General features: G+C 50.3%; 5 protein-coding genes across 5 annotated transcripts; 1 reads left to right on the top strand and 4 right to left on the bottom strand.

Annotated features, from left to right (window-relative positions):
- Positions 1-1,682: 1,682 nt before the first annotated feature.
- On the top strand, positions 1,683-3,942 carry BO97DRAFT_420794 (uncharacterized protein; the record flags this gene model as incomplete). Its single annotated transcript, XM_025696679.1, has 4 exons — positions 1,683-1,689; positions 1,766-2,305; positions 2,411-2,667; positions 3,730-3,942. The coding sequence occupies 4 exons, from the start codon at positions 1,683-1,685 to the stop codon at positions 3,940-3,942; spliced, it is 1,017 nt and encodes a 338-aa protein (XP_025555647.1).
- A 95-nt stretch (positions 3,943-4,037) lies between these two features.
- On the bottom strand, positions 4,038-7,332 carry BO97DRAFT_383033 (ribonucleotide-diphosphate reductase subunit RNR1). The gene is made up of 4 exons (XM_025693335.1): positions 7,084-7,332; positions 6,791-6,948; positions 5,799-6,739; positions 4,038-5,746 (listed from the first exon to the last, which is right to left on the bottom strand). The coding sequence occupies exons 1-4, from the start codon at positions 7,100-7,102 to the stop codon at positions 4,270-4,272; spliced, it is 2,595 nt and encodes an 864-aa protein (XP_025555646.1). The 5' UTR covers positions 7,103-7,332; the 3' UTR covers positions 4,038-4,269.
- A 200-nt stretch (positions 7,333-7,532) lies between these two features.
- On the bottom strand, positions 7,533-8,682 carry BO97DRAFT_402890 (putative GPI anchored cell wall protein). Its single transcript, XM_025694610.1, has one exon. The coding sequence runs from the start codon at positions 8,339-8,341 to the stop codon at positions 7,847-7,849; it is 495 nt and encodes a 164-aa protein (XP_025555645.1). The 5' UTR covers positions 8,342-8,682; the 3' UTR covers positions 7,533-7,846.
- Positions 8,683-10,277: 1,595 nt separating this feature from the next.
- On the bottom strand, positions 10,278-11,393 carry BO97DRAFT_361439 (kinase-related protein). Its single transcript, XM_025692416.1, has 2 exons — positions 11,095-11,393; positions 10,278-11,000 (listed from the first exon to the last, which is right to left on the bottom strand). Exons 1-2 carry the CDS (start codon positions 11,132-11,134, stop codon positions 10,330-10,332), a joined length of 711 nt encoding a protein of 236 aa, XP_025555644.1. The 5' UTR covers positions 11,135-11,393; the 3' UTR covers positions 10,278-10,329.
- Positions 11,394-11,756: 363 nt separating this feature from the next.
- On the bottom strand, positions 11,757-13,696 carry BO97DRAFT_440255 (uncharacterized protein). The gene is made up of 2 exons (XM_025698060.1): positions 13,552-13,696; positions 11,757-13,450 (listed from the first exon to the last, which is right to left on the bottom strand). Exons 1-2 carry the CDS (start codon positions 13,560-13,562, stop codon positions 12,019-12,021), a joined length of 1,443 nt encoding a protein of 480 aa, XP_025555643.1. The 5' UTR covers positions 13,563-13,696; the 3' UTR covers positions 11,757-12,018.
- Between the last annotated feature and the right edge of the window lie 136 nt (positions 13,697-13,832).

The raw sequence follows: 13,832 nt of genomic DNA, 5'->3' as shown, positions 1-13,832 counted from the left end.
GCCAACACCCGGATTGAAGCTATAGCTCGAGGTAGCCAACCGGTCAACCACAGATTGCAAATGAAGCTGAATCCTTCAGGTTATCCTTCCACTTACCGTGTTCATCTATTTTTACACAGCGGGCAATGAAGCGAACCGTCGCGAACCGTACCTGCGTATGTCTGACCAACAGTCTCGGCATCGAAGAGTTAGAGTTGGGCGCTGAAACAGGAGCTGAGTCCTCCTGAACTGTGTGTTCAGGACGGAGCTATCCGTACAACAGACGAACGGATGTCTTGGAACGTTCTGATTCGATGCATCGTCGCTGTTTACATCCGCAGGAAACGGCTACACCGGCTCCGCAACATTGGATGGATTCCATTGACGGCCCGGTCCTTCACTGGACGGTCAATTTAAGCAGGATGCTTCGGCTAGGTGCGACGGTTGGCCCCCGGACGTTCCTGATGTAATTAATCTGAGCTGATACCAACGTTGGATTTAGGTGTAGGTGCAATTCGCATGGACTGAGTCTACCAACACAGGAAGTGGTACACAGCTGATGCAGGCGTACTTGTTCAATATTGCTGACGTACTCCGCTGTCTCCATTCGCTCTGGGCATCCGCTATTTTTTTTAGCCGACGTGTGTTGATGCTCGGATCAAGCAGGATTCCCAAGAAAGTCGGTATACAACCGGGAGCTCAGGGTGCATCCTCAGAGTCTCACCTGTTTCTCAATAGTACGCGATCGGGGTCCATGGAAGATTCGTCCTCGCGCATGTCTGAACACTTCTTGGCATAGAGGGCTTGAGTCTCTTCCTATATAGCAGCTCGGACTACGGATAACAAGAGCAGTGGTTCTCGGAAAAATAAAAGAAGAAGGAAAAGCCAGATCGATAAGATCCAGAGGGGCGCGCAAGTGTATGTGGGCGGACCATCTCATACAGCTGAGACGGACACTCCAAACGTCGAGGCAATGTCCTCAAGCTACAACACGCTCTGTGTGGGATGAGAAGTCGTTTTCATTGCAGAAAGAACTGAGGGCCAGAAGGCTTGTTCCCTTGCCTCTCAGTTTCCAGTTAATCGTAGTCAAATGAGATAACAACAACAATCAGTCGAAGGTACAGTACTTATCCGGTGGTCATTCAGGAAAACGACAAGCCTGCCCTGCCAGGGGCTGCAGGAATTTGCCCTGCCGTGCTCATTGGCTATATCAACCTAAAATGATATGAGTTGAGCGTTACGCACCTGTGAGCCGCCATGCACCCCGAATGTGACTAGATAGGCGGTGGTTTACTAGGGTCCCATAAGGCGCGAAGGTAGAGCCTCCGACAGTTTGGCGCTGTCACAATCAGAAGCGCCGGTCTAACCCCCTCTAGCGTCTCCTCTTGCATATCTAGTCCTATCTACCAGTGATAATGCCATCTATTCGCCAACTTTTAGCAAGTTACATTTATCAATGTAACTATATGTCCATCATCCATGTCCGCCTAGGCGCTCGTCTAATCATAATGGACAAATGAATCAAAGTCTTTTGATCTGCGAATCCGTTCTGTCTACCAGAGTTTTAACACAAAAGGTATATGCCTCCCAGAATACAGAATGATCAATCATCCAGGAGTGAGCTTCCATATCAGATCTGAACCTCCATTTACTATTCTCAAATTTCGCAGGGTGTCCTTTACGCTGTGTTATAGGTCGTCGTCATGGTATGTCAGTCCTTCTGAGATATTCTACACACAGAGTGTCTGACCATCACGGGATCCCTCCCGAATCAAGTCTGGCTTAGATGTCGCGGTCTCTGTTCTGGGCCTGATCGAAGCATCGATCAGTCTCATCGGCCAGCTCCACGATGCCTACAAGCGGCAAAAGGAGCACGCCAACTTTCTCGAGGGATACGAGGAAGAGCTCAAAAGCGCCAAAGGCATCATCCAGGTGGTCGCGGACGAAGCAGACCTCCAGACCGCGGAAATGTCCTCTCAGCTGGTGAGGATGGAGGCGCTGGTTCAGAAATTGGTCGGCCTTCTTCGGAGCCTATCTTCTGAGAACAAGAGCGTTGCGCGGCAGTTCTTCCATCAGCTGACGCAGGGCTCCAAGGACGAGAAGGCGCTGTCGGGCCTGGTCGACCAGATCTACCGGGCCAAGACCGATCTGATCGTGTTGGCTCAGGTTGCTGGGGTCGGTTTGGTGCGCACAACCGACAACAGCATAGCAGCAAACACCGAGATCATCCATCGAGTCGACCGGCATATCCAAGAAGTGCTTGGGGAGGGTCGTGGGTTGAAGGTTGGTACTTTGATCGGTGAGGATGCTAAAGCCGGCAGTAGCGGTGGGTTTCAATTCCCCCTTTTGGTCTCTGTCTATACGTACGACTATAAAGCTGCGATACGCGTGGCAATGATCTTCAGACTCTAATGACACGTGCATCTTCCAGAGACGCGCGAAGTCCCCTTGAGCCGTGAAGACGTGGCAGCCATGATGGGTGCACAACCTGGCACGGAGCGGATCATAGAAAACAACCTCACGCAGCAGCAAGCCCTCCAAATCAATGGGCCGGTGGGAGAGGACCGATGGAAGTCGATTAGCCGCTTGGTATTTAGAACAGAACAAGGCGACCGGAGCGAGTACCCAGGTAAACTATCCGGTGTCGTCCTCGACGTCCTATCTCCTTCTGGTGAATCATTTGATCAAGTATGTCCTGGGGTGTGTTTGCTGTATATTCCACTGGCCTATTTGTTTCAGAAGCACGATTGAACCTGTAAGGATTTTCGTAGACACATGCGAGAGAGACTTATACTTGAGGTGATAGGCGGGACCTCGGGTTGGGTGGTATGTAGTCTATCATACTAGTAACCAACCTATAACTATATATTAATGATACTATCTGCGGTATACCCCGTATCCATCACTACTGCATCCGAGGAGTCTCAGCTTCGGTAAGTCCATCAAAGCATCAACGACACAGGAAGCACACTCTTCCACGACACAAAGATGCGAACCGCTCGTATCCAACGAAGCGTCTGCGGATTCCTTCCTCCCTACCCCCCCAGAAAGTCAACTATGTTATCCCCCACTTCGAATGGCACCAGAGCCACCATCCCCGTCCACGGTTAGGTTCCTGCCAGATGTACACATCCGGAGATACCCTCAATCAAACCTCAATCACAACCCGTCAAAAGCGGCCGTGGAGGCGAGAGCGATCATGTTGTTAAACTCAATAAGCTCAAACCGCCACGCGTGGACCCGAATCCCCCACAGTTTACTACTAAACTGGACGTCATACGTATTTCGACCTCCACGTCTATGATTCATATCCTCTCTTTCGAGGACATCATCGTCCGATCCATTGCCGACAGACAATTTTCTTCATGCACCATAAAGTGCCAATGCGCCCACTCGTCCCCAATCTCTAACAGTCCAGTCTATATATTCCCTCCCATAACCCGGAGAATCTTGCAACTGCAGTCAAGCTCAATCCCAAAGAATACGTATGTATGTCCTATCTCACCTTCATCTGTCGTCCATCCAACTTACTCAAAGAAGTGTATATATACTAACTAGTCATTCCATTCTTTAGAATGGACAAAATCCAGGAGAACTTGGTATACGCCAAGAACCAGGCCACTGAGACCTGGAACCCGCAACTTGTATGGGAACAATAGTGCGTCATGACCGCATGCGCCCGACAGATGTCCATCGTCTGCGTTGTCTGCACCGGGCTAACGCGCAGTCGTGTAATCTAATCTAGGCCAGGGGTCCTCCATGACGAACAACAATGGTCAGAGCTTTATGGACCAAGCCAGGAACATGATGGGCAACAACAACAACAACAACAATCAGGGTATTATGGACCAGCCCAGAAACAAGGCTAATGAGACGATGAACCAGGCAGGCAACATGATGGGTAGAACGCAGGACTCTGCTAAGGATACGTTGTCGGAGACGGAGTCAAAGGCCGATCACTAAAGGCTCCGCCGTTTAGCCTTCGCTGATCGGATCATGAAGTAATGTATTTGGAATGAGTAGAGCCGAGGGGTTATGCGGAGCACGGAGACCGAAGTATTCTGAATAGTAGTTAATTGCTATCTATGTATATCAAGATCATCGCCATAAGCCATCAACATCAATATCGAACGTGAAGAAGAAAACAACAGAAGCCGGTGAATACACTTGAAGAGCCCAGAAAATTGAAAAGAAATAAGAAGCCATATCCATCAAACTCGTAATATAATTACACACGAAATTCCCAAATCAAGACGCCGACCGAATTATACCCCTCATTGTTAATTTGCTTCAACCCTGGCACATGATGCAAGCCTCCTTGTTTTCGATGCTGCACTGAAGCACCGCCTGGGAGTAAATGTCATTCTCGCGCTCCTCGCTCGTCTTTTCGGAATCCTCTTCCTGAGGGCCTTCAGCCTCACCGTCGTTGCCACGCGAGGCAGCATCAGCGGCGAGAGCACGAGGGCTATCAGCAATGTTGGAGTCATCTTCGCTGCGTCCATTGACTTGGCTCTGACCACGAGGCACAGCGGAGTACGTGGAAGAGGCAACACCGGTAGCGCGCTTTTTGTAGGAAGCATTGGCACGAGCAACGTTGGTATCCTCAACCTTGAGCTGCTCCTGATCCACCGTAAACTGGATAGGGGCCGAAGCTGCCATCGTGCGCAGGTAGTACATACCAGTCTTGAGACCCATCTTCCAACCGGCGAAGTGCATACTGGTGATCTTGCCCATGGTGGGCTCCTTCAAGTGAATGTTCAAAGACTGAGACTGGTCAATGAAGGCACCACGGTCGGCAGCCATCTGAAGGATGTTGCGCTGAGAGATTTCCCAAACAGTCTTGTAGAGGGCCTTGATATCAGCGGGAATGTTGGGGATGTTCTGGACAGAACCACCCTCAGCGATGATGCGGTTCTTCATGTTATCAGACCACAAGCCGAGGTCAACCAAGTCCTTGAGCAACCAGGGGTTAACAACCTGGAACTCACCGGCCAGGACACGACGGGAGTAGATGTTCGAAGTATATGGCTCGAAGCACTCATTGAAGCCTAAGATCTGACTGGTGCTAGCAGTAGGCATGGGAGCAACCAACAAACTGTTGCGGACACCAGTCTGAGCAATCTTGGCCTTGAGAGCATCCCAATCCCAAAGATCGGTGGGAGTGCGGTCCCACATGTCGTACTGAAGGATACCCTGAGAAACGGGAGAACCCTCGTAAGTCTCATAGGGACCGTACTGCTTGGCCAAGTCAGAGGAGGCTGTCAGAGCACCGTGGTAAATGGTTTCGAAGATTTGAATATTGAGCTGTCTAGCCTCGGCCGAGTCAAAGGGCAGACGCAGGGCGAGGAAAGCATCAGCCAAACCGTTCACACCAACAGCAATGGGGCGGTGACGGAAGTTGCTCTTCTTGGCCTCGGGGACAGGATAGTAGTTGATGTCAATAATCTTGTTCAAGTTGCGGACCAAGACCTGCACGACCTCGTGGAGCTTGCCGAAGTCGTATTCGCCGCGAGCGGCATCCACAAATGTGGGAAGAGCAAGGGAAGCCAGGTTGCAAACAGCAACCTCATCAGGAGCACTGTATTGAATGATTTCCGTGCACAGGTTGGAGCTGCGGATGGTTCCCAAGTTCTTCTGGTTGCTCTTCTTGTTGCAAGCATCCTTGTACAGCATGAAAGGGTTGCCAGTCTCAGTCTGCGCCTCCAAAATAGCATACCAGAGCTTCTGCGCTTTGATAGTTCTGCGGCCGCGACCTTCCTTCTCGTACCTATAATTTTGTTAGGAATGAGCGGACAGACGAGTACAGATATGTGACTCACTTCTCATAGAGAGCATCGAACTCGTCACCGTAGACATCGGCCAATCCGGGAGCTTCGTTAGGGCAGAATAAAGTCCAGTCGCCGTTCGACTCAACACGCTTCATGAACAGATCGGGAGTCCACAGAGCGTAGAACAGATCACGAGCTCTGACCTCCTCCTTACCGTGGTTCTTGCGAAGGTCCAGGAACTCGAAGACATCCGAGTGCCAGGGTTCCAGGTAGATGGCAAAAGCACCAGGGCGCTTGTTACCTCCCTGGTCGACATATCTGGCAGTGTTGTTGAAGACCCGCAGCATGGGCACCAGACCATTGGAGGTACCGTTAGTTCCGCCAATGTAAGAACCTGTGGCACGAATTCGATGAACGTTCAGACCAATACCACCAGCAGTCTTGGAGATCATGGCGCAGGTCTTGAGCGTGTCATAGATACCATCAATACTGTCCTCCTTCATGTCGACGAGGAAGCAGGAGGCAAGTTGAGGCTGGGGGGTTCCAGCATTGAACAAAGTCGGGGAGGCGTGAGTGAAGTACTTCTGAGACATGAGATGGTAGGTCTCAATAGCCTTCTCGATATCGTTGCCGTGAATACCAACGGAGACACGCATCAACAGGTGCTGAGGACGCTCTGCAACCTTTCCATTGATTCGCAGGAGATATGAGCGTTCAAGAGTCTTGAAACCAAAGAAGTTGTAGTTGAAGTCGCGGTCATAGACAATGGCCGAGTTGAGTTCATCGGCGTGCTTCATGACTAACTCGTACGTCTCCTTAGAAATCATAGGTGCGGGGTTGTTGTTCTTGGGGTTGACATAGTGATAGAGGTCGGAGATGACCAAGGAGAACTGCTTCTTGGTTTGCTTGTGAAGGTTGGAAACGGCTATACGAGCGGCGAGGATGGCGTAATCGGGGTGTGTGACGGTCATGTACGCGGCAGTCTCGGCGGCCTACATGTAAAGTTAGGATTGGTTGTCAAGCACCCGAATTTCTGCACATACCAGGTTATCGAGTTCAACGGTGGTGACACCCTGGTAGACACCAGAGATGACCTTCTGGGTGATAGCAGCGGCATCGACATGCTCAGGATCGAGTCCATAACAAAGCCTCGACACACGAGCGGTGATCTTGTCGAACTGCACGCGTTCTTTGCGTCCGTCTAGAAACCAACGTGACGTTAGCAAAGTTTGTGAATCGAGTGGCAATCGGCATATTTGAAGCCTGCACAGCGGTTTCGAATGGAAAACAAAGAGCCGTAGGGCACCAGGTGAAAGGCATAGGGCGTGGCGCTTACCTCTCTTGTAGACAAACATCTTCAATAGTAGGGAGTGGCTGGGGAATGCTTTGGATGGAGAATTATGGCAGAAGGGGTATAAGGAGATAGAAGTACAGAAAGAAGAGAGGAAGTGAAGAGTAAATCGAGAGGCGTGAAAATGAGAGGTTTCGTGAGTAGGAAATCAAAAAAGATAGTCCTGAAGACAGGAGCTGAGGCTGAGGATGAGAAGAAAGAAAAAGACGGAGGGGCAGCGAGTGTGGTAGATATTTGACGTCGCCGGGCAAACGCGTTGCTGGTGGATATCAACGCGAATTTTCGTGTTTGAGCTAAATGGGCGGCCCTTGCATCTACGCTAGCAGGCCCAGTACGAATTCTTCGCTCCGGCTGCCGGAGACGCGCGACGCCTCTAAGTCACGTGTTGTTATTGAATCTCTCACACGCCACGTCGACCGTGGACAGCCGGCGGGATCTTACAAATCAGCTCCGCGCTGGAGTGAACTAAACTACCAGCTGGAGGCAGACCGCCGCGATGCTTGGTAAGATATCGAGAAATTGGCTAAGAAAAGACCTCTCCACCGGCATCCATCAGGTTCTTCAAAGGGTTTCCCTTTTCGGCCACCGGAATTGTCTTGCAAAGTAGCATATACGAAGCAAATCATGGTTGAGCTGCGTTCTATTCCACGGCGGAATATTGTACAAGAAGTCATACTCGAACATGTAACGACGGAATGCAGATTCGCAAATTGTTGACCCGCAATTGATAAACAAGTACTGATAGAGACTACAGTGCCGCTGCGAACCCGAAGAAGACAACAGCTGCGAATGCGGCAGCGGGAACATGGCGGTCCGACGAACCAGCTGAAACGATCGGGCTGGGATAAGCACTAGGTGATGAGCTGGGCCTGAAGCTGGGCCGAAAGCTGGGAGATGGGCTTGAAATGGACCCTGAAATGATGCTGGACGAGACGGTTGGAGTGACATCGACAGAACCGGTCTTAGTTGGGTTCGGAACGGCGGTGGATGATGAGACGCCAGAAATGGTGAATGTGTCGTTCACTACATAGAACATTGCGCTCAGTATACGTCTGTGCGACAGCTTCCTATCCAACATACCAACTTTGTACCCAGCCGAGGCACATGTGTCGGAGAACTGCTGCATAGCCACCTTGGTATCGTCGCCGCAGAGGTCCGCAATCTTATCCTTTATTCGCTTGCCATTTGTGACGCAAATGGCCTGAAGATCATCCGGATTAGGCTGAGAACTAGGTATTCTCATTCAGCAAGTGATATCAACCACAGCAGCAGCAGGGTTTGGATACTGGGCACACATACCCTACCGCGGACAGAAGACAAGCACGGGTTGGGACGGCGATGGCAAGGCTGCTGAAGGTCAAAATGAATGCGAGAAGAGTAGCCTTGATAAATATCATCTTGAGAATGTCTGGAGAACTCAAGGGCAACGCGATGAGATAATTATTGTAAAGGAGAGAGGAGATCGGTGATGGTGTTCAAGGAGAAATGAACAGACGGGTGGAATTTTCCGGGGACAACAGCAGACAGAGCGTATGGTGGTTCAAAGGAGCGACTGCTGGTAACTTTGAATTGTCTGGTGATGAGAATTGAAGCTTCGAGAATGAGGAATTCAAAGGTCAAGAATTCGCCAACTCGAGCATGAACTGCAACCCCCCATTCCTAGTTACAGAATTGACCCTCAGGGCTGCCGATCGACTACAAGACTGGGGTCGTACCCTGCTAGTATTGAACTGGTTAGTTGCCGCAAGGGCTCAGGCCAGCGGTGGAACCACTAGGACAAGTCAGGCTAGCTAGTACTGGGAACCTATTACCGTGGAAGTAGTCCGATGGAACGTCACTCTCATGATGGTAGAACCATAGCGACTGTCCACGGTCATTACTCGGCTTGCTGGAACAGGATGCTCGGGTGCTGACAGATGAAGATGATATATATCCTCATAAGCTAATCGATGCTTGGTGGAAGTTGAGAGCACATTAGATCATGACATTTCTACTTCGCTCTTACTACATTGCAGTATGAGATGGTTAGTCTAGAACAAGACAGTGCGCCTGCATACTAGATATCCTGATGCTCAATCAGACACATCCCGAGCATCTTGATTTTGAGTTTGATATTGGCGTTCAAGGCCGTTACATACGTAATCGGACGGCTGCTGTCTGGGCAGTTCTGTATATTTATACTTAATAAGTCTACCCAGCAACGCAATCTCCGCCTGTGAGCATACAAGATGGCTTTTCAAGCAATCATTCCCCTAATCTCGCTTGTATGATCCGTATCTACATATTGAGCGAGCTAGCGACATCTTTCTGCTGTTATTGTTCGAGTGATAGTCAGACTAGGGAAATCGGCTACAAAACACTGCAGTAAGAATGAATAAGATGAAGATTTGTTGTTCCCATAGTGTCACAGCCAAGAACTTACAAAATGGTATATTGCTCATGCATTGGAGACTCCTCAAGCCTACAGTTATCCTCCCAGTGTGCCGCCATATCTGGCTCACTCTTGACGTAGACGGTCCTTGCGTAAAATGCCTTTATTGAATGGTGTATCCAAGTGTGATGCAGAAAACCAACATCAAAGTCAACAGTGAAAAGCATCAACAGTTGTTCGTAGAGACCCTCGGTAGCGGTAGCTTGTTCATTGTATGCATGTCTCAACAGACCTGAGATTGTGGGCATATTACTTAGTAACTAACAAGTATCACCACCCAAGGAGGGCAGACAATGTGCTTGAAGTACATTGGAAGTATTAAGAAAGCCCTTTACCAGGTTCCCATGTCTATCTAGGTCGATTGAATTAGCACATAACCAGTTCTTGTAATTTGATTAATTCAACACATCATAGGACCTTGTCGATATGGCGGGCTTGGTGGACACCGAGAGATCGTAACTTGGGAATTGAGCGCCGGTCGTGTGAGAATACCCATTATAGTGCGTATAGTCTAATCTACTAGTTATTGCGCCTAGATAAATGCTGATCCAATTCGGATGCTGCTGGACTACTGATTAAGTGCGTGTTTGAAAGGTATACGACGGATGTTGAACATAATTTAGTATGTATGAGTCGAAAGCGCGCAAAACCGACGTCCCGCGACTGTGTAACCTTGAACGCAGGAGATGTGATAGCTAAGCTTAAACTGAGAGTTAGAAGCATTCCATAAATCTCTAGTCAATATCATGATGATAGTCTATATACTTGAATGTGTTGGGTACCCTTCAAGAGCCCTTGCGTCACCTTTCCCACGCAGGGTCAAATTCACTATTAATGAGCTCCTGAAGATCCATCCTGTAATCCACAATCTCCTTCCCATTTACCAGATCATTCTCCGTGACTCGTCTATCTGCTTCGGTCTCGTCCTTCGCGATTCCCGCCTTGACATGTCTTCGAATTAACCTCCTCCGGGCAATTTCAAAATCAACCTCGACAAACCAGAGCTCATCCATCAATTTCGCGGCCGTGTTCCACGGCTCCTTATCCAGACTAAGATAGTTACCCTCGAAGAAAATCACCCGGCAGGTAGCCGGAATGGTGATGTCGTCATCCACGGGATCCTTGACCGCGTGGTCAAAACTCGGAGCGTACAGGCTCCGTGTCTGAGGCGTCACCTCTTCCCGCAGCGCCTGCACTAGCTTGAGGAACTTCTCTCCATCGAAGGTGAATGCAGCACCGCGGCGGGCAGCAGCGTATGCGGGGTCGGGCATTTCAGCCAGCTGAGCCCGCGTGAGGTGGTACCCGTCCATTGGGACAATGGTCGCGATAAGCGGTGAGTCTGGATGTTGCGTTGAATATCGTTGATTGATGCGGTTGGCCATTGTTGTAGCCAGCTCTGTCTTGCCGGACCCCGGTATTCCGCTGACCGCGATTAGTAGTCGAGCATCCTTTGGTGTTGACTGGAATTTGTCTGTGGCTCTAAGCATTAGCTACGAGGACAACTCTTGCTGTTCGGACAAGCCAGCGCTTGCTCCTTCACGTGGGAATTTTGCCGCAGTACTCACTCCAGATCTTGTCCACTAATCGATCGACTTGTTGATCCATGACGAACAAGGAGGTTTGGGGTCTAGGACAGAATACACACGAGGATCAACCGGACTGTATTGTTGGGACAAGGCACAGATGACCGTGGTCCCGGTTATGCAAAGGTCGGAACTGTTTATATACGCGTTAATTGGAGCGCAAATTGAGATACTCCTAGATGGTGATGTCTCGGGTGCAATCTAGCGAGCTTGGGATAAACAATTCGTTATAATCCGGTACCGGTATCGGATAACGAGCGAATTTGAATGATGGAGGTCTGGATGGACAGTGGAAGCTCGGCGGTTCAATGGGATAAATAAGTCTGCGGGGCTTGTCGTCAGAGTGGGGGCTCGCAATCGCTTTTACTCCGGACTAACGATACGTCACGTCACAGGGGAGCAGCAACCAGGTCCCGCAAGTAAAACAAGCAGCCATACTTTTCTTCAAGTTTCAGGAAACTGATAATGAAACTGGTGTCCTTCGTGAGATGTACTTTCAGACGCGGCGCTTTACTTCCACGGCGCTTGTTGGGAAATTTCAAAAATGCGTGCCGGGCTTACAAACAGGCAAACTATTGATTATCTTCGCTAATCTCTCTCTACAGGAGATACGTGGACTTCAACAGTTGGGGGTTTTGGCCAGTGAAAGAAATTTCAGATATCAGTACAGAGAAAACAGAAAATATGTATGGAGAAAATTATTTCCGCATCAGGTGGTGCCCGCCGCCGTCGATGGAAAGATATCAAGACCACACCGCTGAACGCCAAACGAACCATCATTCCGCTAAGTAAAACCTCAAACCTTGAGGCGCGTTTCCCGGTATCTCGAGTGACGCATAACGAGCACTGTCTATCAAAACCCAGAACCAAAACAAACATAAGAGAGAAGGTCAAGTGGATTGCTGTTCAATTTGGGCGTAGTGGTCCGTCTACCGTATCGGCATCGTGAGTCTCGTCATTTTCACGTTGAGCGAGGGTGCGAGACAATCCGACGGACGCCCAAAAGTCATCAGGAAGATCTTGCCGACGTGTCAGACGGTCCAGCACGGCTTGGAACTGATGCAAATCGGCGTCAGTAGAAGAATCGGAGAAGGCAAATGATACAGTGGGTTGACTGCTCATAGTCGACTGAACTTCAGGTGCCCGTCTTGCAGTTCCCTGAGAACGTGCCATAGCCCCTTGAAAGTCCACGGCTCGCCTCACAGACTCCATTTGGCGAACAGCGCGGTAACGCCGAAACAGTGGGTTTTGAGAAGTCTCAGAGTCCGAATCGCTTTCGGAATCAAGAGCACTCGCTGGGAAGTCACATGGATTCAAGTATTCTGGATATGGGTCAAGAACTACCTCCATTGGGCCAGGACCCGAGTACATAGTATTTGGAGCTAGCTGCAGTGCGGTAGCAGAGCTCCTCAATGCCCCGTTCACAGTCACAGGAGCACTCGTTCCGGACGCAGACGCTGAATTGAATGATGAGTCAGCACTAGGAAGATTGGTATCAGGCGTGATCGTTGTCAAAAGTGTCTCCCACGCATCATTGGCGTGGTCTTCATCTGGGCTGAGGCTTCTTTGACGATCGCCTAAACCATCGATAGCCGATTCTTGGTTTGCACGGTTCGCGTCATTGATTGAGCGCTGACCCATACGTCGCAAGGAAGGTAAAGCCAAGGTAGCAGACAATTCTGGACCCAAGCTGTCGGATAGGGGAAAGGGCGACAGGTGAGGATCTCGGCGCGCTTGAGGGGAAGCAGTTCTGTGGTATGCGACCGCAGGAGCAAAGCGAGGTGTGAATTGGGGATGATCTGGGTCCGGCCCATTGTTTGTATCCGCACCGAGAGGAGCGCGTCGCTGGAAGTCGGCCATGGCCGAGATGCGCGGGATCCTTAAGCGCTGACCGGGACGACCATGACGAAGAGCGTCACTAAGCAGCCGTTGGCCAGCTTCGTTGCGGCTAGAATCTAGTAGCCCGCTAGTGAGATCGAATGGATCTTCAGCGGCGGCAGCATTCGAAAGAGGAGAGCGAACATGACGCTGTATGCCAATCGCCTCGCGGTCGCGTGCGCGGTCGACATCCTCTCCCACTGCCACTGCCCGAACGATATTAGGCAAGCGATTACGACGCGACAGGCCCGGGCCATTTGTGCGATCCAGCTCCATCTCAAGCTCCTCCGACAATGACCGGGGGGAAATCGTTCGCAATGTTGCATTTCGCAGAACAGAGCCATAACGCGAAGGGCGGCGAACACTGGCTTGACGACGGATCGCAGAGCGTGCGGCAGCGCAACTATCTTTGGCAGCGTGGTTTCTCGCGTCTTCCGTTGGGGAAGGCTCCCGGAACATCCTATATCAGTGCCAGTCAGTCAAGATAATTGTCCCGGGCGCTTTAGCCTAATGGAGCAGGGCGCGTAATGTATTATTGACGGCAGAATGGGACAGACTCACGGAATACCCATAGCTACAATGGAAGAACAATCGAAGGAGGAAGGTCGGTTAGAATGATTAATGAATTATCAAGCGATCCCATTCATAAGCAATGGGAGGTTGATGCAGAAGACTAATAAGCACAGTCGCACGGGATTGCGGGGAGCAACGACCAAGACGAGTGTCGATGGAGAAACAGCGAGATTTGGTTTTCCTTCTAATGGAAAAAAGCGGAGGCAACGATATTGGCGCCTGAGGCCTACCGTAGCGCCTCGAGTTTTTTTGGCGGCCGGATGATTGTG

This window comes from Aspergillus homomorphus (assembly GCF_003184865.1).
Source record: "Aspergillus homomorphus CBS 101889 unplaced genomic scaffold BO97scaffold_3, whole genome shotgun sequence".
In the NCBI taxonomy this organism is placed as follows: domain Eukaryota; kingdom Fungi; phylum Ascomycota; class Eurotiomycetes; order Eurotiales; family Aspergillaceae; genus Aspergillus; species Aspergillus homomorphus.
Note: the sequence above shows the minus strand (reverse complement) of the source record. Positions and strands in the feature narration are given on the sequence as shown.

Bases quoted from the DNA above. Each gene is read 5' to 3' on its own strand.
- BO97DRAFT_361439 (XM_025692416.1), bottom strand. From the start codon at position 11,134: ATGGATCAACAAGTCGATCGATTAGTGGACAAGATCTGGA. The intron at 11,001-11,094 runs GTGAGTACTGCG...TTAGAGCCACAG, and splicing joins ATTAGTGGACAAGATCTGGA to ACAAATTCCAGTCAACACCA.
- BO97DRAFT_402890 (XM_025694610.1), bottom strand. From the start codon at position 8,341: ATGAGAATACCTAGTTCTCAGCCTAATCCGGATGATCTTCAGGCCATT.
- BO97DRAFT_383033 (XM_025693335.1), bottom strand. The intron at 6,740-6,790 runs GTATGTGCAGAA...CTTTACATGTAG, and splicing joins CCGTTGAACTCGATAACCTG to GCCGCCGAGACTGCCGCGTA. The intron at 5,747-5,798 runs GTGAGTCACATA...ACAAAATTATAG, and splicing joins TTCGATGCTCTCTATGAGAA to GTACGAGAAGGAAGGTCGCG.